Here is a 19376-nt window from a genome sequence, read left to right as displayed (position 1 = left end):
GTATTTAACCGGCATTAAAAATGATAGTGCAAACGATAACTAATCGATCAATTTTTATCAAAACATGGATTTTAAGTTTGTATTAAATTATGAAATATAAATATATACTCGTTTTAATACTAATCAAAATGTATGTTGATGAAATGAAGGCCATTTCATATCGTATTCATAAAAAATAAATTATATTTCTGTAAAAAAGCTGTTACTTTATATCACTCTGTTAGAGTCAGTTTTTCCAAAGATCGTAAGAATTTAAAAAATATCGTAAAAAAACATACACACACAGAAAACTTTTAACAGTGAGAATATATACTACATCGAAGAAATTCACTTCGTGAAATATTAACATTGTTTAAATTGATAGCAGGAAGGAGTCTGTAGAGTATACATTAACATTATCATGTTAATATCATCAACCAGAGACAATTGTTAAGCAAATGTTATGGCAGATTTCCAAATTTCTCTTAAGTATTCACAAATTTCTCAATCTAAATGATAAAATAAAATATTTATAGTAATTCAATAGAAATGTATAATTTCAAGTTCTTTAAACAAAAGTTAGCGTTAAATTAATTTAATTGCATAATAGTCTGGCAGTACTGAACCGTTTATCGCCACCCTGTGTTATTCATTCTCTCCATATAATAATTAAATAAGCAAGTTTATTATTCATACTGAATTGGCGACAAGCATTGTCATTTACTATTTGCCGAATCATTGTAGAATTTTTCTGTATTAACAAAAATGGTAAGAAAGTACTTGCAAATAGTGTAAATTTAAATAAAATTTAATTATGTTTACAGTTTCGAAACCAATACGACAGTGATGTTACTGTGTGGAGTCCGCAGGGACGACTACATCAAGTAGAATACGCCATGGAGGCAGTAAAACTTGGTTCGGCCACAGTTGGCTTGAAAAACTCCGACTATGCTGTGTTGGTTGCTTTGCGTCGTGCCGCTTCTGAGCTTTCTTCATCCCAGCGTAAAATTATACCAATTGATGATCATTTGGGCATATCCATAGCTGGCATTACAGCTGATGCACGCGTACTTAGTAATTATTTACGTACGGAATGTTTAAATTACAAGTATGCTTATGGTGCCAGATATCCTGTATCACGTCTCATTTCGAATCTTGGCAACAAAATGCAAGTAACCACACAACGTTATGATCGTCGTCCATATGGTGTGGGCCTTCTAGTAGCCGGCTATGATGAAAGAGGTCCACATATATTCCAAGTAGATCCTTCGGCAAACTTTTTCAATTGTAAGGCGATGTCGATTGGATCGCGGTCACAAAGTGCGCGTACATATTTGGAGCGTAACATAAGTTCGAAAGGCCGTGATTTCGTTTGCACAAAAGACGAATTAATTTGTCACGGCATACAAGCTATACGTGGTTCACTGCCCAATGACGAAGACAGCGAGTCGCCTCTGCTGGTAAATTTCACAATATAATGTCGTCGTGTGTGTGTGTATCTAACTTTTCTTTGTATTTGTTCATTCATTTAGAACATCTCAATTGCAATTGTTGGAAAGGATCAACCATTTAAGATATTGGATGACGTTGAGAGCAAGAAATATTTAGATATGGCGAAAAAACTGCCAGCACCACCAGCACCAAGCGATGATGTACCATCTACGGGTGGTGATGATGATGAAGATAAACCGGGCGATGCGCCACCAGATCCACAAGTGCTTGTAGGAACAATGGAGCGCTAAAACATAATTGTACATGTTGTCGGTGCATTTCAGTTAAATAATATTAATAATAAAAGAAAATTTAATTTTGTGGAATGCTGTAAGCTCTGTAATTTTTAAATATCTCGGAAGTTGTGTGTTTCATTTAAAGCGTTTCTATACGAAAGGGTTAAAATTGCTGGAATGAATAATTTAGTGTTTGTACCTGCTCCGTTTTTGGCTTGGAGTTTACGTTACTTTTTTGGAATATTTGATTTGGTGACAACTCAGCTGTTTAGTTGTTTATAGAGATGTATCACAACTTGCCATTTTTTTATTAAGAAAATGTATGTGCAAATTAATTAACGAACTTAAGTATTTAAGGGTGAAATTTTTTTTCAAATAAAACAAAGTAAAATATTTGTGCATTCAAAACATAAGTCATTATATTGTCGAGAACAGTTCACTCTTAAACTAAAAAATCTACAAATAATATGATTAAGACAAAAAATAATACGAAAATTAAGGATAAATGCTAAGTTCTACAAATACATTCACATTTTAATACAAAGTGAGGTGCATTACTAAAAATATTTATTATAAAAACTAAAAGTCTACATTGTCATGAGATTTGTTTAATATTAATTAAGTTTCCATTCGATTCGATTTTTTGCGTTCCATTTGCAATTGCTACAGGTTTCTGCCAATCCGCCGTTTTTGAATATACCGTCGCTTCAATAAGTCTATAGGTCTTTCGCAACTCCGAATTTTGGCTTGACTCCAAGAGATAATGATACCAGTCCAATGTATTAATTGTCGGACCTTCGCCACCCAAATCGGGTGGTAAAATATCTTTGCTGACCATATTATGTAAGCTAGTCAAATTGGTGCCATGCACCAGTAAGCGTCTCTTGATTTTATCATTTAAGAAGGGCTTTATTACTCTCAGCATCACATCCACATACCAGGGTTGACCAATGAAATGTATGCCCTTAAATTTTGCCGGCAAACAATCCTGTAAAGAGAAGAATATTTTTATTAGGAGAGCTCTTAATTGATGCAAATTTTTTGCAATAATGTAATATTAAAGATTTTAAGATTAATATTAGCTAGGGTCACAAAGACGTTGGGACCTGACTTAATATCGACTAAATATTTAAAAAGTAAAGTTTTCTGTCCGAAACTTTATACGTCCTGATCATGTGTAAATTTTTTGGTATTTTTTTGAAACAAGAAAAAACGTTAACTTCGGCTGAACCGGTAACTTCGTCATTCTTGTCAAATAAAACAGATTTCTATACATGAATTGGATTTTGATCGATTAGTTTGTATGGCACCTATATGCTAAAGTGGTCCGATCTGAACAATATATTCGGGTGTTATACTACTGTCTTGGACAATGATCCATGTCAAACTTAGTGGGGATATCTTGTCAAATAAAAAAGTTTTCATGCAAAAATTTGTTTTTGCTGGGTTGTTTTGTTGTTGTAGCAGATATCTAGTTTCCTAGTAAGGTTCGGGTTGGTAGTCCTCGCAGTCATTTAATGGTAGGCCCAGGAAACGCGCTGTTTCGATAGAGTTAGACTAAAGGGAGATTCGTATAAGTAATCGTTTAACCTCCAACAGTGCCTACAAGAAGTTGCGCAAAACTTTCGAGCTCCTCGTTTGAAATGGGTGGTGGTTTTGACGCCATTCAAATAGAGGGAGTCGGTTTCTGCGAAAACATCCAAGTAGGAACTGCTTGTAGAGGAGTTCATTTAGTTCCTTGACTGGAAGACTCGCTACGTAAATGTTCAACCGGAGACATTAAGAGACATCTTCTCATCGTCCGTAGTTTGTATAGCAGCTATATCCGATAGTGGACCGATATCGACGATTTCGACAGGTGAGTTCCTGGCTCAGAAAAGTGTAAAAAATAGTAGTCTAGTTCGCGTATATAAAGACAGACGAATCTGTCTGAATCGATGACCACTTATATACATACATATATAACATATAGAGCATTCGACGCTAAGCTTAAAATTTTACTTTCTTTAAAGATCGGTCTGCTGTGATCGCTTATAGCATCTGTCATGTAAGACTGACGGAAAAATGTTGTACACCATTGAAATAACAGGAAACGTGGATGATGTCAATATTTTTACTTTACTCTTAACTTACATACATACATATATTATATTAACAAAGATGTTTTCAATATCTTTAGTGTTAAACAAAGCCAAACAAAAACCAACTGACATATGGAAATCAAATTTCACACGAACAAGTTTTATCAATTTAGATAAGAAATATAAAATATATATTCGCTTTGCGCGCTCAGTTTGCAGTCCGAGTCTTATTTTATCCGATTTAAGTACCGTCTGATTATTTTCCATTCCATTGATACGGGGACTTTTTTTAACCTAAAGGCGGTTCTCTTCTTTTCATTGGACGTGTTTTTGACATGATGGGTCCCAGACCCAACGCACAACCCTGGGCCTTCTCACTTTAGCTCGCCTTTAAAGGAATGTTTTTGGCTATCCAGAGGATACTTGGTCTAAGACTGGAAGTCGTGAGTCGTTTCTGGCCACTCCCAAGTGAATGGAAGCACTTTCCTTACTTTTGTGTGCTTCTACACATTACTCCATGGGATTGATACCTAGAGTTGAATACTCCATTGCCCGGCCGTGAAGGAGTTCGAAAAGTAATTACCCGTCTGAAGAACAACAAAGCGATGGAGGCCGATGGATTGCCAACCGAGATATTCAAATATGGCTGCGAAAAAGCTGATAAGAAGTATGTATCAGCTTCTTTGTAAAATATAGAATAACGGCTGTGTAAATTGGAGTTGCGTAATGCCAAAAGTTCCGTCAGGAAAGACTCTCCGAGCCGTTCGATACCAAACGAGGTTTCAGTCAAGGCGACTCCCTATCGTGCGACTTCTTCAATCTACTCCTGGTGAAAATAATTGGAGCTGCAGAGCTGAATAGAGGAGGTACAATCTTCTATAAGACTGTACAGCGGCTGGCGTACGCCGATGATTATGATATCATTGGCCTTAGTAATCGCGGCGTTAGTTTTGCTTTCTCCAGACTGGATAAGGAAACGTAGCAAATGTTTCTGGTAGTGAACGAGGGCAAGATGAAATATTTTCGGTCATCAAACAAACAGTTGTCGCACTCGTGACTTGGCTCCCACGTCACTGTTGACAGTCATAACTTCGAAGTCTTAGGTAATTTTATCTATCTTGAAACCAGCATTAACACCAACAACAACGTCAGCATAGAAATTCAACGCAGATTAGCTCTTGCCAACAGGTCGTACCGCTGACTGACTAGGCAATTGAGAAGTAAAGTCACTCATTATTCCCGTCCTGCTATATGGTGCAGAGGCATGGAAGATGACAATAGCTAATGAGTCGGCATAATGAGTTTTCGAGAGAAAGTTGCATTGGCAACGGGGAATACCGCAGTCGATGGAACGATGAGCTGTACCGAGATATACGATGACATTGACATATGTAGTACAGCGAATTAAGAGGCAGCGGTTACGCTAGCTAGGTCATGTCGTCCGAATGGATGAAAACACTCCAGCGCGGCGTACCCGCCGGGGAAAGCAGAAGAAGAGGAAGACCTCCATTCCGTTTGAAGGACCAGGTGCAGAAGAACCTGGCTACACTTGAAATCTACGATTGTTGCAAACAGTGAAAAGGAAGAACGACTGACGCGCTGCTGTAAACTCGGCTATAACCGGGTAAGCGGTGTCTACGCAAATAAAGAAGAAGAAGTAAATCGACCCGCTCTACTCTTTACTCAGTTTGCACTTTGGTTTCCAAATACAGTTTCTATTAAAGACTGCCTATTCTTTTAGAAATATGCGTCATCAGAATGAGTGGTAAATTTTTGCAATAACTGTCTGCAATAGATAATTACTTTATTCGCCAAAATATAAAGCAATGTTTGCATGTATTTGTATGTATAGATGTATGTGTATACAAACAGACGTATACGCAAATACATATCTGCCATAAAGTATGAAAATTCACCTGCGTTGCAAAGATCAAACCGTAGCATAAACAGATTTTTTCAAATATTTACCAGGAGCCGGTCTGCTCATGGACAAATACATACATATATACATATGTATGTATGTTTTATAGATATGATATTTATTTATCAAGCACTGTTTGTATTATATTATATCTTTGTTTGAATTCGTATATCGCAAAAATTTAAAAACGTTGCCGCCCAGTCATAAGCACGGGTGTTCCTTTTGATATATGAATATGTAGTGTGTATGTATGTACCATGCGTACATAACGATTATTCGAAGCAGTCATAAATTTAAGAAGGAAAACAACGAAATTTGCTGAAAAATGTTTGTTATGATAAGACTTTGCGGCATAAATGACTTCTTTTTCTGGATTTTGGACCAAACTATTGTTTAGATTAAGAGATTGAGTCATAAGTAGAAGAGCAATTATCCGTTTTTTGACGTAAGCCTTCTAAAATGTAACATATGTATGTACATATGCACGAAATTAAGCATTATTATTATAAAAACAAATAAGGAAGTGCTGAGCTCGGGTGCAACCGCACATGTTATGTTCAACTTGCAGGAAACAAAATCAGGAAAATAACTTAAGTTGTAAAACGTCGACCGGAGGAACGGAATCCAAGCAAATTTATGTATACATATACTCTACATAACTATAATGCCACATACTATAAAAATGTTCCCTGCGTTTCATTAAGCTACCTCACATACAATCACAAATACTATCGAGGTTCACGCACCGATCACAAGGTGCGTTCTAAATTAGGCAGGACTTAGAAAAAACAGAACAAATGGTTTTTCGGCAAAATCAATTTATTTTATTCAAAATAGACTCCTTCTGCTTCAATACAGCTTTTTGCACGGTCCAAAAGCATGTCAAGCGAGGGTTTTAGCTCGTTAGCCGGTATAGTCGCCAGTATGACGGTGCAAGCCTTTTGAATGACCTCTACGTCTGCATAACGCTTTCCTTTCAAGGGCAAATGCATTTTTCCGAAAGGAAGAAGTCGCACGGTGCCATATCAGTTGAATACGGGGAGTGATTAATGGTTAAAATGTGATTTTTGGTCAAATAATCGGTCACAAGCGTCGAATCGAATGTTGGATTCTGAGCAATTTTTGGTCGTCAGTCAATTTGTACGGAACAAACCGTGCACACACCTTTCGTAAGCCCAAATGTTCGGTCAAAATGCTATTAATCGATGTTTTGGAGATGTTCAATTCCATTTCTATGAATTTCAATGATGATTTCGGGTGATTTTTGATGAATTCAAGCATAGTTTCGATAGTATTTCTGGTGATCACAGATTTTGACCGGCCAACATGTTGATCGTCATTTATGTCCTCACGACCCCTTTGAAAACGTTGAAACCACTCGTGCTCTCTGCTACGGGAAAGGCAATAATCGCCATAAACTTGTTTCGTCAATTGAAACATTTCGGTAAAAGTTTTATCAATTTTAAAACAAAATTTCCCTTTGTTCGAAGCTCATTTTCGCACCGATAACACAATCATACTGACACTTAAAACGTAATTACTTTACTTCCAATCAATGAAATGTCATGAAAGGTCACTGGACAATCAATAAATATAGCAGATTCTAACGCATCAGTCGACATATAGATGGTGCTACCAGGGGGCGCTAGATTCAAAAAGTCCTGTTTACTTTGGAACGCACCTTGTACAAACATTGGGGTTCACATACAGGGTTTGTCCGGAAATTAATAGGGCTGATTTTCTTCCGCTGCGACTATACTTCGGAGCGTGCACGCACCGACTGGATTCGGTAGAGGGCGTTCTTAGCTAACGAACGAGCGGTTGGTCAGTTATCTTCGAGCACCTTGAGAGTCAGGACAAACATTTTCGCGCGACATGTTTCTGTGAGTGGTGCCAGCCGAAATGCAGCGTTCGTTAGAGAAGAGGTAAACTCGTGAAACTCGGCAAATTTGCGACATAGACGTTTGCTATGATCAAGCAGGCTTACCCAGAGGCTGCTTTAGCAAAAAGTGTTGTGTTTTGGTGGCACCAGGCCTTTTTGGAGGGCCGGGAAAAGGTGATGAAAAAGGGAAGAACGAGCAAGTCCAAAGTGAAAATAATGCTCAATGTCTTTTTTGACATTAAAGGTATTGTCCACCATGAATTTGTTCCTCCTGGACAAACTGTCAACGCCAAGTTTTACGTGGAAGTCCTCAAGAGATTCAAACGGAGGGACAGTCGGGTCTGCAAGACAGCGCAGCCGACGCCCCGGTGCACTCCGCCTTTCTTGTGAACAGCTAACTAACCAGTGCCGGCATCCCAACGCTTCCGTAGTCTACAGCCCAGATGTGGCTTCCCGGACTTTTTTTTTGTTTCCTTGCCTGAAAAGGCCGATGAAAGGGAATCCAAGCAGCATGCACCTCGGCTCTCAAGGCTATTCTGGATAATGCCTTCCGTGACGCCTTCAATGCTTGGAAATCACGCAGGCAGCGCTGCATCGGCGCAGAAGGAGCCTATTTTGAAATTTTTTTTAAAGAATTGTATGTAATAATTTTTTTCTAAATCAACTCAATCCTATTACTTTCCGGACAAAACCTGTATTCGGGGCTTGGATAATTTTGGTTGGATTTGAACAATTTTTAATCATAAGGTGGCATACTTTAAAGGAATTATTAGTGAAAATTTTAATCCCGTTAGATTAACTGTATCTTGATTTGTGTACTGGATAAAGGAATTCAAAATTGTGGTATAAAATGGTTAAATATGGGAAGTAGGCGTGGTTGTACGCTGATTTCGCCCATTTTCACAATGTAATGTAATAGAGGCGGTCAATGGTGGTCCTGCAGCTTCTGACATATATGTATGTAGGATGTTGTTTAAAGGTTTAAGGTGGCATGCCCATCGTCCAATTTAACATCGATTCCAATGAGGCTCTCTCCTACCATGTACGGTGCGAAACTTAACGCTCCTAACGTATTTATTTGGTGAGTTATTGCACTTTCAGTAATTTTCAAAAAAACTGTTACACGAGATTTGTACAAAAAATATCGCGAATTTTTAATTCTTGTGGACTACATGCATTCGATTTGCGATTATTTTTTTTGCGTTATGTTGGTACGCATATCATGGAAAAAAGGTCGAGCGATCGTTGAAGACATGCCTCGCTCTGGACGATCTTCTACTTCTTCAACTGATGAAAATATTTAAAAAAAAAGTGATAGATATGGTGCTTGAAAATCGTCAGGCAAGTGTTAGAGCGATGGCAAGAGAGTTCGACAACACTCGAGAGTTCGTTCAAATAATTTTGGTGGATATTTTGGGTGTGAAACGCGTTCTTGCTCGACTGGCCCCAATAAAGCAGATTTTTTTCAAAAATAATACTATAGTGACCGAATTTAAAGACAAAACGCAATGAATACTCGATCTACCACCGTTTTCGCCACATTTCGCTCTGTGTGATTTTTTCTTGCTCCCCAAACTGAAATTGCCGCAACCTTTTAAGCTGTCGGACCACTGTAATATATTTCAAGCTGAGGCCCTAGCTATTGCGAAAGCCGCGAAGCTGGCCTCTAATGCACCTGCAGGCAATTCCAGAGTCAACATCTACATACTTAGACAGCCAAGCAGCAATCACGGCAGTAATCTCGTATCACATATCGGTCAGAAGTGCCTTAGGAAACAGCAGTATTGGAAAGTATTGCCAGAAGCAAGAAACCTCATTTCTACTGGGTGCCAGATCAGAAAAGCACCGAGGGCCATACATTGTCTATACGACAATTTGGACAGAAGCATGGCAAAGAAAATGAAAACCCGATGGAACGAGATGGGTGCAAAAATGCAAAAGTCATACGTAAAACAGTAGTTTGGAAGTACACAAAATTCCTATTGGCCAATGATAGTAGAGACTGTAGGAACGTGACGGAATAATAATTGGTCAGCCTTTGGTGGCGACAGACGCCCGCAGAATGGGACTGACAGATCGAGAAGAGCGCAGGAAATGTTTATAGCAAGGCACCAGGGAAACAATGGAGTATCTCACAATTGACAAGACTACACTGTAAGCATCTGGCGTTTTATATTCAGACAATCAACATTTAAGTATAAAAAGTAGTATTTTCATCATAATAATTTTTTTGTCATCAAATTTCAAAAAAAATATATGTATGTATGGAAAGTATGTATGTATATATGTAAATCACTCACCTGCAAACATTCAATCATCAACTTAAGCGTTTTAGCTGAGATATGCTTCGATTGCTTATACGTGAAGTTCGTCCAATCCACAATCACTACAAATCCCAATGCCTGATTCTCCACATTCTCCAGCAATTTGTCCAATGACAGCAGTAACGCCCGGAACACATCCTCCATGCTATATTTATTTGTATCCCAATTGGCAGCGGCAAACGTTATGACTTTACGCCCCTTACGATCGCGCTGCTTCAAGACGGATGGGTTGCCATCTCTTAAGGAAGTTTGTATGTTTTCATCGAAAATACTGAGTTTTTGTAAAATATGCTTATTATTCTCTTTGAATAAAAAATATTTGATGAGTAAGTCTAAAGCCGCTACGCAATCGAATTTCTTTGCGTATAGGAAACGATTTAAGAAATTTGTATCCATACAACAGGATTTATCGCGTAACGCCAAATTAACACTGGCACCGATCATGTCGCGAAATAAGTCCAGCTTTCTATGTCTGTCGCGTGCATCGCTAGCGCCAAAGATCTCCTGTCGGCTGTCGATGCTCCGTGGGTGGCGAGGGTTAAGATTCTTCTGTATGTGTATCTCGATAAACTCGGTCATTTTGTTATCTAAAATCAAAGAAATACAATTTAATATAACATATTTTTCTAATATGATAGCAATTATTTAAAAAATGAACGGTACTTTTGTAAAATATTGCGCTATTTTACTTTTGTTGTTGAAATTTTCTGTCGACTATAAAGTATAATTCTTTCTAATAATAATCTTCGACCAAGATGGTCTTTCAGTGACTTTTTTATAGGCTCAATCGAGACATAAGATAAGAGATGGTACATTACCCTAAGAACCCTAAGGTAGCCAATTCTGGTAAGCAACTTTTTATAGTTTTCTCTAAGCAGTATTGGGTTCACTCCCCTCTCCAATTATGGGAAAAAGCTAATTTTGTACACTGGAAAAGGTCCACCATTGGAAGAGAGTCTCTCTTCCATGGCTGTTTTCTTCTTTTCATTGGAGGTGCTTTTTATGTGGCGGGCCCCAAACCCAGCACACAACCCTGCGGAGGGATGTTTCGTCTTCTCACATTGGCTTGACTTCAACCGTATGTTTTTTGGCTACCCAGATGATACTTGGTCTAAGACCGAAAGTCGTGAACCGTATGTAAAAGAATTGTTTCTGGCTGCTCTCAATTGAATGGTGCTCACATAACTTTCCTCACATCTTCACATAACTCCAATAACTTGCAAACATGTGCTACTTTGCACTGAGTAGGCAATTAAGAAGTAAAAATCTCTCTCGATGAACAAAGATCGAACTTTACAAGTCACTCATCATCACCGTCCTGCTATATGGTGCAAAGGCATGGACGATGACAACAGCTGATGAGTCGGCGTTATGAGTTTTCGAGAGAAAGGTCCTGCAGAAGATTTATGGTCCTTTGCGCATTGTAATGGCAAATACCGCAGTCGATGAAAGGATGAGAGAAAGGTTCTGCGGAAGATTTATGGTTCTTTGCGCATTGTAATGGCAAATACCGCAGTCGATGGCAGGATGAGCTGTAAGAGATATGCGACGACATTAGCATAGTTCAACGAAATAAGAGACAGCGGCTACGCTGGCTAGGTCATGTCGTCCGAATGGACGAAAACGCCTCAGCTCTGAGAGTATTCGACGCAGTACCCGCCGGGAGAAGCAGAAGAAGAGGAAGACCTCCATTCTCTTAAAAAGACCAGGTGAAGAAGGACTGGCTACACTTGGAATCCCAAATTGCCGCCAAATAGCAAAAAGGAAGAACGACTGGCGCGCTGTTGTAAACTCCGCTCCGCTGTCTGTCCGTCTTTCTGTTTATACACGAACGAATAAGTAGTTCTCGAGATATTGATCTAAAATTTTGTACACGCTCTTTCCTCCCAAGAAGCTGCTCATTTGTCGGAATCGCCGATATCCTACCACTATTGGATATAGCTGTCATACAAGCTGACCAGTTAGAATTAGGCCCTTGTATGGGAAACTTTTTTATTTGACGAGATCTCTTTACAAAACTTTCATGGATTGTCGTTCAAAGCACTGGTACAATCTCCGAACAAAATGTTCAGATCGAACCATTATAGCATAACATATAACCACCATAAAAATTGTCCAATCAAAATCAAGATAAAAAAGTGATAACGAAGGACTACTACGAGAATTGCTCTGCTACTTGGTATCATATCCATTTTTCAAGGTTACCACTACCACCCACTCATAGCGTCAGAAAGTAGAATATATACAAGTATATACATAGAATATGTCCTACTTGGTATCGGTAGGTTAGATAAAATTGTACAACTACGAGTACTATCTATGTTATGAACGAGGCATTACAATTGGTGCGGAAGTTGTTCGTGGTCTTTGCCGGTCATGCTGCTTTGACAAAATCATTCTTATCTGTGTTTACTATTTAGTCACTGTCATGTCAAATTGTTAGAATTTTATTTAAAAAACAATGATTTTGTTAGACGTCACATGTGTACCACGTGACAAAGCATCCACAACGCAAATTAGTCAAAGACAGGTGACATCATTGGTGTGTACATTTTTGAAAACAGTATTGGTTCTCATCTCATGGTGATTATAAACGTTTCGATTTGACAAAAAATCAACGTAATAAATATAGATATAAGCCGAGGATCTTCAAGTCAATGACGATTCGATTTGACAAAAATTCAACGTAATAAAAAAGATATAAGCCGAGGATCTTTAAGTCAATATTAAGCAGGTTACAGCTTTAGCCGAATAAGCTGACGATCTTTAAGTCAATATTAAGCAGGTTACAGCTTTAGCCGCATGCATATCCCGGAGCCATTAGAAAATGGAGTTCCCGCGGATGGACAGTCGATTTTGGTTATAGTTTGGCGAACAGTTTGTTCCTGTGACATGTTTAAGAGTATCTGTACACATAGATGAAGCTTTGCTAACAATTTCTAATGTTCCAAAAAATGATGTGCTTAAAGTAGACTCTTGAATTGGTTTGTAAAACTTGAGTTCGTCAAACCAGATTTAGGCTTTGATACCACAAGGATATGCTTTCGAAATTAATCAATTTATTAAACCCACTGCATATCCCAGGGCACTGGAGAATGGATCTCCCGCGGATACACAGTAGATTTAGTTTATAGCTGGTAGGGCACGAGTACATTTTTAAATAATTTATGTACTTGAAGCTTCGCTATCAATTTTTAATGATGCCCGATAAGTGATGTGTTTAAAGTAGCCTCTTGAGTTTCCGTGATAACTTGTAGCAACTTGATAAATTTACACTTGGAGGCTTAATTTTGCTAAACCAGATCTAGTATTTGATATCATAATTAAATGCTCTCTGCATTAAACAATTTATCAACAATTAGAATTATTAACATCGAGATACATTGTGACAAAAAGCATCCGTAAATTGTAATTAAAATCCCCAGCTGAATGATATTTAAAAAAAAATGCATTATGCTATCTTGGTAGGACTGTCCTTAATTACAACGCCAAATGTAAGCGCGATCTATCAATCAATTTGTTTACAGCCGCTGCTTAAGTAGGTACACCTCAGTAGGGAGTTGCGATTTTTACAATGGATAAAAATATCGAACAAAGAATTTGTCTAAAATTTTGTATTTTTAAACAAATCTCGTGTGCGGAATCGTTGCGATTGTTGGAAAAGGCTTACGGTAATGCAGTTTTATCAAAAACGAAATCCTACGAGTGGTACAAAGCCTTCAAAGACGGTCAAGAGTTCGTTGAAAACATGCCACGTTTTGGACGACCTTAGACCTCTTCAACTGATTAAAATATTAAAAAAGTGAATGGCAAGTCAGGCAAGTATTAGAGAAATGGCAAGAGAGCTCGACATCTCTCGCGAGTTCGTGAATCCGTTCGAATGATTTTGGTTGATATTTTGGGTATAAAACGAGTTCTCTCTTGACTCGTTCCTATAAAACTGAGTTTTTTTTTCAAAAAGAGTACCGTAAACACGACTCTTTGAACATGCTTGAACGTAAGAATTCCGATTCCACATTCATGGTGAGCATTATAACTGCCGAATAATGCAAACAAGTCAACAAATATCGGAATGGAGGGGGGAAAAAACGAGCCGAAACCAAAAAAACCACGCCAAAGGCGCTCAAAACTAAAGATGTTGCTCATGGTTTTTTTTTCAATATTAGTAATTTGCTGCATTATCAATTTGTACCGCAGGGACAAGCGATTAATAAGGAGTTCTATTTGATCTTAGGGAGGCGTTTGTGTGGGTACATCTATCGAAAACGTCCGGAATTTTGGAAGAACAATTCATGGATTTTGCACGATGATAATGCCACATCGCAACGAGCCACGATTGTGACCGAATTAAGAGCCAAAAACGCAATGAATACCATCGTTTAACCACCGTTCAACCACCGTTCAACCACGGTATTCACCAGATTTGGCTCCGTGTGATTTTTCCTTGTTTTCTTGTTCCTGGACTGAACAATCGTTGGCAGAAGCGTATTGCATCTGGTGGGGGTGTGGCTGTAACCGCTGATGTTGGACCACTGATCAATTTGACTCAAGCCCTTGCATGTAGCTTATTCTTATTCGCAAAGATATCTTCATGAAATTTGGCTTAGATTTTAGCACAAGTTAACGTTACAATCTCCGAACATATTATGCAGATTGGGCCAATATAGGATATAGCTGCCATACAAACTGACCGATCAAAATAACGTCTTTGTATGAACAACTTTTTAATTTGAGAAGATATCTTCGCGAGGTTTGGCACAGCTTATGATCTAAAACAGCGCTATAATCTCCAAATAAATTGTTCAGATCGAATCACTATAGCATATAACTGTCATACAAACTAACCACCCAAAATCAAGTTGAAAGGTCTTTTAATACCATTTTATTCTACAAGAAATGCACTTGTGTATGGTATTATAGCTTTGGTACAGCCGAAGTTAACGCTTCTTGTTTTATTTTTATGTTGTGTTTTCAACAGTTTCCAGTCAACTCCACAACTTCTAAAACATATCTACATATGTATGTATGTATATGTATGCCCTTCTTTACGTGCACAATGCCATATTTAATTTCATTTTCAGTTTAATATAGTTTAGCAAGACACTGCTTTGTACGCTTTAAGGTGGTATTCTGGTCTAGGATTTTGAAAAAATCTATTTGTTTTTTTTTGCATATTTTGAAAGTTTAGACTTTCAAAAATATGACCTTGGAAGAATTTTTCAAAATTCGACTTATTTTCGGAGATACAGCCGATTTTGTGACGTGTCGTCCGTGTTCACTAGAATTGTCTGCTAAACTTTAAACGCGTTTTTCTCGAAACTACTTTTTTTGAGGTGGTTGACATGATATCTCAAGTTCTACTGAACCGATGCCTTTGAAATTTGGTATATATCTACTTTATACAATGCGCTATCGTGTCTGCCTTGAATTTCCAAAAATTTTGATTTGAAGTATTTTTAAAAAATGCGAAAAGTCGAAAAAATCGGGTAAAAATTTGTTTTTTCCAAGTCGACGCCATTTTGTTATTATTATTATTTATTTGGATTTTGGTTTTTTTTTTCTTGCATTTTTTTATATTATTAAAATGTCAATGAAAAACATATAAAAAATGGTTGGTAAAAATGTTTTAATTTTTTTTATCTCTCAGTTAAAAAAATGCCTAAAATTCATGCGCCTAGACCAATATACCCCCTTAATAACATATATGTATGTATATGTATAACAAAATGTCTTAACGGCATATTTCAAATTGTCATAAGCAGTGGCTTTTACTTTAGTTTCCGTTTTATATGACTAATTTAAGCTGTAAGTGCCTTTTACTCAGTGTATATTAATATTTTATTTTATAGATATGCATATAAAATATAATATTACTGAGATTTATATACATATGTATGTATATTTGTATATTGTATTTGTTTTTTGTAGTCCGACACACTTCCACTAAACAATTAGTTTGTATATCAGTAAATTATGAGCGCTTGTTTAAAAATCAATTAAGCACTTGAAGGCTTTTTGCTTTCCTTTTTTAATTTCTTTTTTATTTTTTTGTCTGTTAATCAAACTATGATCTTGCACATATTGAAGGCAAACATTGCTCTACCGAAGACGTTTTGTTAATTAAACTTATGTATTTTCAAAGATAGCACAACATTGTTGGTACACATACTAATTACGAGCAGTGTAAGATTTCATGCAACACACAAGTTCAAAAGCAGCGCGTTACAGTTTTGCGAGTATTTTCATATATAAAATATGAATTTATGTATTGTATAGAGCAGTTACAAAGCACATATGCACACACCTACACATACACACATATGTACATGCGGTAAATCAAAAACAAGAAATTGATGACACGCAGTATTTATTCTATATCTATACTTAGATAAAAATGAAGTTCACGCAATATTTTTTTATTTTATTTTTTTACTGTATGTATCACATGTTGTTGCTGTTGTTTGTGTTTTTTTGTATTTTTTTTTTTGCTGTTGCTTATTATATTTTGGTGTTTCCGATCAATCAAAGGGGTTTTGTAGAGAATTTAGTTATATGCAAAGTAATGCTACCCGATACACTCACTGATAGCCGAACACAAGCGAACAAAATTTGAAACTCACATCCAGTTACATATGTGTGCGCTGTGTTGTTTTTTATGCAACAGCTACTGTTTCCTGTTCTAAATGCAATGCGCTTGCGTTTTGTAAAATCTTTCAGACAAGATTATATTGCACTATTATATATACATACATACATATATTATTTATATTATATATATAATTATATATTATTTACAAGTATTTATTTTCTGTTATGCACACATATGTTACATCGAATTTATCGTATTGTATACTATTTACACATTTTATAATTGACCACAAAGAAAACGTACGCTTATTTGTGATCTACAATATCTAGTGCAATTGCGTGTGTGTGTGTGTGTATGTGCGCGCTGTCTGTTTTCAACGGATGACTAATAATATACCTGGCTTAAACGTGTTTATGGCTTTCGCATACAAACTCACTACATAGTCTTCTTGTTGTTGCTGTTGCTTTGTCGGTTGGAAATGCTTTGTTGCTCTTGGCGCGCACGTTAACACACGTATGGTATATTCGCCGCGACGCTGTTGCCGTACTAAGCAAAATGTTGAAACTGCTTTTTCCGCTAGTGCCGCCGCTTTAATACCCACCCAAAGCCAGTAAATGCTGAGTTGGTGGACAGGTATTGAGGAGGTTCTCGCAAAATGCCAGCGTCGTAGCTTTTTTTTTAGTCTTAATTAGTTGACTATAGTCTCCGTAGACGCTTCACATACATATATAGGTTTACTCGTGAGTGTGCAAGTATGTGTGTGTTGGTGCCCGTATCGAGTTCATATACCCATTTGTAGTGGCTGGGAGCGTCTCTTGGTTAAAAGATACAGAGCGCGTCTATCTACTTCCGAAAGTGCAAAAGAGCGCCAAAACTCTGAGAGATAATGATAATGACTGATAACTGCTATAACTGACAATGCATAAAAATTATTTCGGAAATTACCTGTACACTGAAAATTACTTTTTTGTTTCAAGTCCAACGGTAATGCCTTCATGATTGACGATTATTATGCTGAAACTCAAGATGGAAAGGCTTGATGCAATCTATATATTATGTTACATTTAAGTGTTGATATCCCCTATCAGTCGGTTCTTTGCCAGGCAGGTTGGTTATCATTCAAGAGTAAAGTCATTCTTTCATTAATGCAGCAGAGACTTTCCTCTACCAAAACCAGTTGAAGTTTTTCTAAAAGCTTTCAGAGAATATCGTAATGCTGTTATCCATTAACGGCCTTATAGTTGATAGAGTTCATGGTTCCACCTTATTTGAATTTCAAGCATTTCTTAAGCCGCCTCACACGATATCGTCAGTTTAGAGTTAAATTTTTCTTGCAAAAGAAGTACGGGAAGGGGATTGTTGTATGTCGCTGCTTTGTTATTGCTTTCTGCGTACTCCTATAGTAGGACAACGGAACACTAATTCCGTAATCTTAGATGCCTTTATATCCATACATTTCAGTAAAGTCAAAAAAGGAGAACCTCATTGGATGGATACTTTCATTGGCAGCGGTCTGTTGAAAGACAGACCAGAACTGTTTTTGACCAGTTTTTGCCAAGTTTACGGGAGGTCTATAGATCTAACGCTAGAGCGCAAGAGGACAGCAGAGTGGGGACTCGCTGGGATCCATCTTCCAAACAAGTCCGTTATCAAACAAGCTTGATGATATTAATAAAGATATGGAACCCTTCTTGACAAGTCTGAACGCACTATCTGTGAGCTCAGGGCCAGTATTGCAGCCCCACAATCTTGGCTGCCGTGTTTTCCAAGGGGTTTTTGTACCACCTTTAGCGGACGATGGGCAATGATCCACACGGTTTTTTATAGTCTATTGTCATAATTAATTTTTGTATAGGGTTACCACTCAGGGCCGTTATCCATGTACCATACTTTTAATGGTCCAAAGGTTACCATCGGTAAGAGGATAAGGCGATAATGATAACGAGAGGAATGTACTGCAAGATCTGTCTCCAAGATCTTAACTGAACAGAGGCAGTTTTGGCATTTCTGCATGATTTCACTTCTGCATACGCAGATGACAGAGTATCTTGATTACCAGCTCAGAGTTACAGATTTTGTTGGGCCGTGAAGCCGTAGATTATTTAGCATTACCCAGCATGCAGACGCGCAGAGGCGCAGAGGCGACCTGCACGACATTCCACCTTACGATATCTTATTTTTGACATCATGCAGGTTTTTGTATTGAGCCTCTTGATCTAAAGACCGATGAAATGAGTTTTGTAAAAGAGAAAGTCTGCGTTGAGGTAACCTACACTACAACCCCCTTTACGATATCTTAATTTCGGCATCGTTCAGGGGTCTTATATGGAGAAGTTTGATCCAACGACAACAGATTGGGTGAGTTTTGTTAACAAAAATAACGAGCGCTATATGAAAAAATGATCTCCTTTGTACATCTCTCAGCTTGGTAATGGTTTTACATTTGAAATTTTCTTGCATAGCAAAAAGAGGGTTCAATATTAAACGAACAGTGTGATTGTTACAATAAAATTAGCAATATGTATTATGAGTTATACGAGAGGAGTAAAAGGCGTCAGAAAATCTCGAAATTATTATGACGCCCGGAACACATAGCGACATCTGTCAAATATTAAAATACACAAGTTCTTAAATACACAGTTATTGAGGCAGCTGCCCAACTACGTAACTGTGTCCATAAGAGCGTGTGTATTTTCATATTTGACAGATGTCGCTTGCAGTCTGTCGCGTTCTATGTGTTCCGGGCGTGACGCATTAACACGCATAACACGTCGTACAACGGGTACCATTCACATGATTAAATTTATCAAATTAAAATTGGTGTGGCAACGCTTATACTTTGACATTTGAATTATTCAGCCAATCAGAAAAGT

The 19376-nt window shown here is 37.6% G+C and overlaps 2 protein-coding genes across 5 annotated transcripts; one reads left to right on the top strand and one right to left on the bottom strand.

Annotated features, from left to right (window-relative positions):
- Positions 1-642: 642 nt before the first annotated feature.
- LOC120768533 (proteasome subunit alpha type-1) lies at positions 643-1831 on the top strand. Its single transcript, XM_040095269.1, has 3 exons — positions 643-747; positions 804-1439; positions 1512-1831. The coding sequence occupies exons 1-3, from the start codon at positions 745-747 to the stop codon at positions 1719-1721; spliced, it is 849 nt and encodes a 282-aa protein (XP_039951203.1). The 5' UTR covers positions 643-744; the 3' UTR covers positions 1722-1831.
- A 274-nt stretch (positions 1832-2105) lies between these two features.
- Positions 2106-17090, bottom strand: LOC120768532 (clavesin-2-like). Of its 4 annotated transcripts, none has more exons than XM_040095266.1 (3): positions 16535-16629; positions 9891-10501; positions 2106-2694 (listed from the first exon to the last, which is right to left on the bottom strand). In XM_040095266.1, exons 2-3 carry the CDS (start codon positions 10491-10493, stop codon positions 2302-2304), a joined length of 996 nt encoding a protein of 331 aa, XP_039951200.1. In that variant the 5' UTR covers positions 10494-10501; positions 16535-16629; the 3' UTR covers positions 2106-2301. The 4 variants fall into 4 exon arrangements, with proteins under 4 accessions (XP_039951200.1, XP_039951202.1, XP_039951199.1 ...); XM_040095268.1 differs by lacking the exon at positions 16535-16629 and adding an exon at positions 16348-16492; XM_040095265.1 differs by lacking the exon at positions 16535-16629 and adding an exon at positions 16940-17090 and having other exon boundaries at positions 2107-2694.
- Positions 17091-19376: the final 2286 nt, after the last annotated feature.

The sequence above is a fragment of the Bactrocera tryoni genome, chromosome 2 (assembly GCF_016617805.1).
Source record: "Bactrocera tryoni isolate S06 chromosome 2, CSIRO_BtryS06_freeze2, whole genome shotgun sequence".
Taxonomy (NCBI): Eukaryota; Metazoa; Arthropoda; class Insecta; order Diptera; family Tephritidae; genus Bactrocera; species Bactrocera tryoni.
This window is presented reverse-complemented; position numbering and strand designations above follow the sequence as displayed.

Coding starts and splice junctions, on each gene's coding strand:
- LOC120768532 (XM_040095265.1), bottom strand. CDS start 10,493: ATGACCGAGTTTATCGAGATACACATACAGAAGAATCTTAACCCTCGC. Junction 2,695..9,890: donor TGATGATTGAATGTTTGCAG/GTGAGTGATTTA, acceptor TTCTCTTTACAG/GATTGTTTGCCGGCAAAATT.
- LOC120768533 (XM_040095269.1), top strand. Junction 1,440..1,511: donor ACAGCGAGTCGCCTCTGCTG/GTAAATTTCACA, acceptor TCATTCATTTAG/AACATCTCAATTGCAATTGT.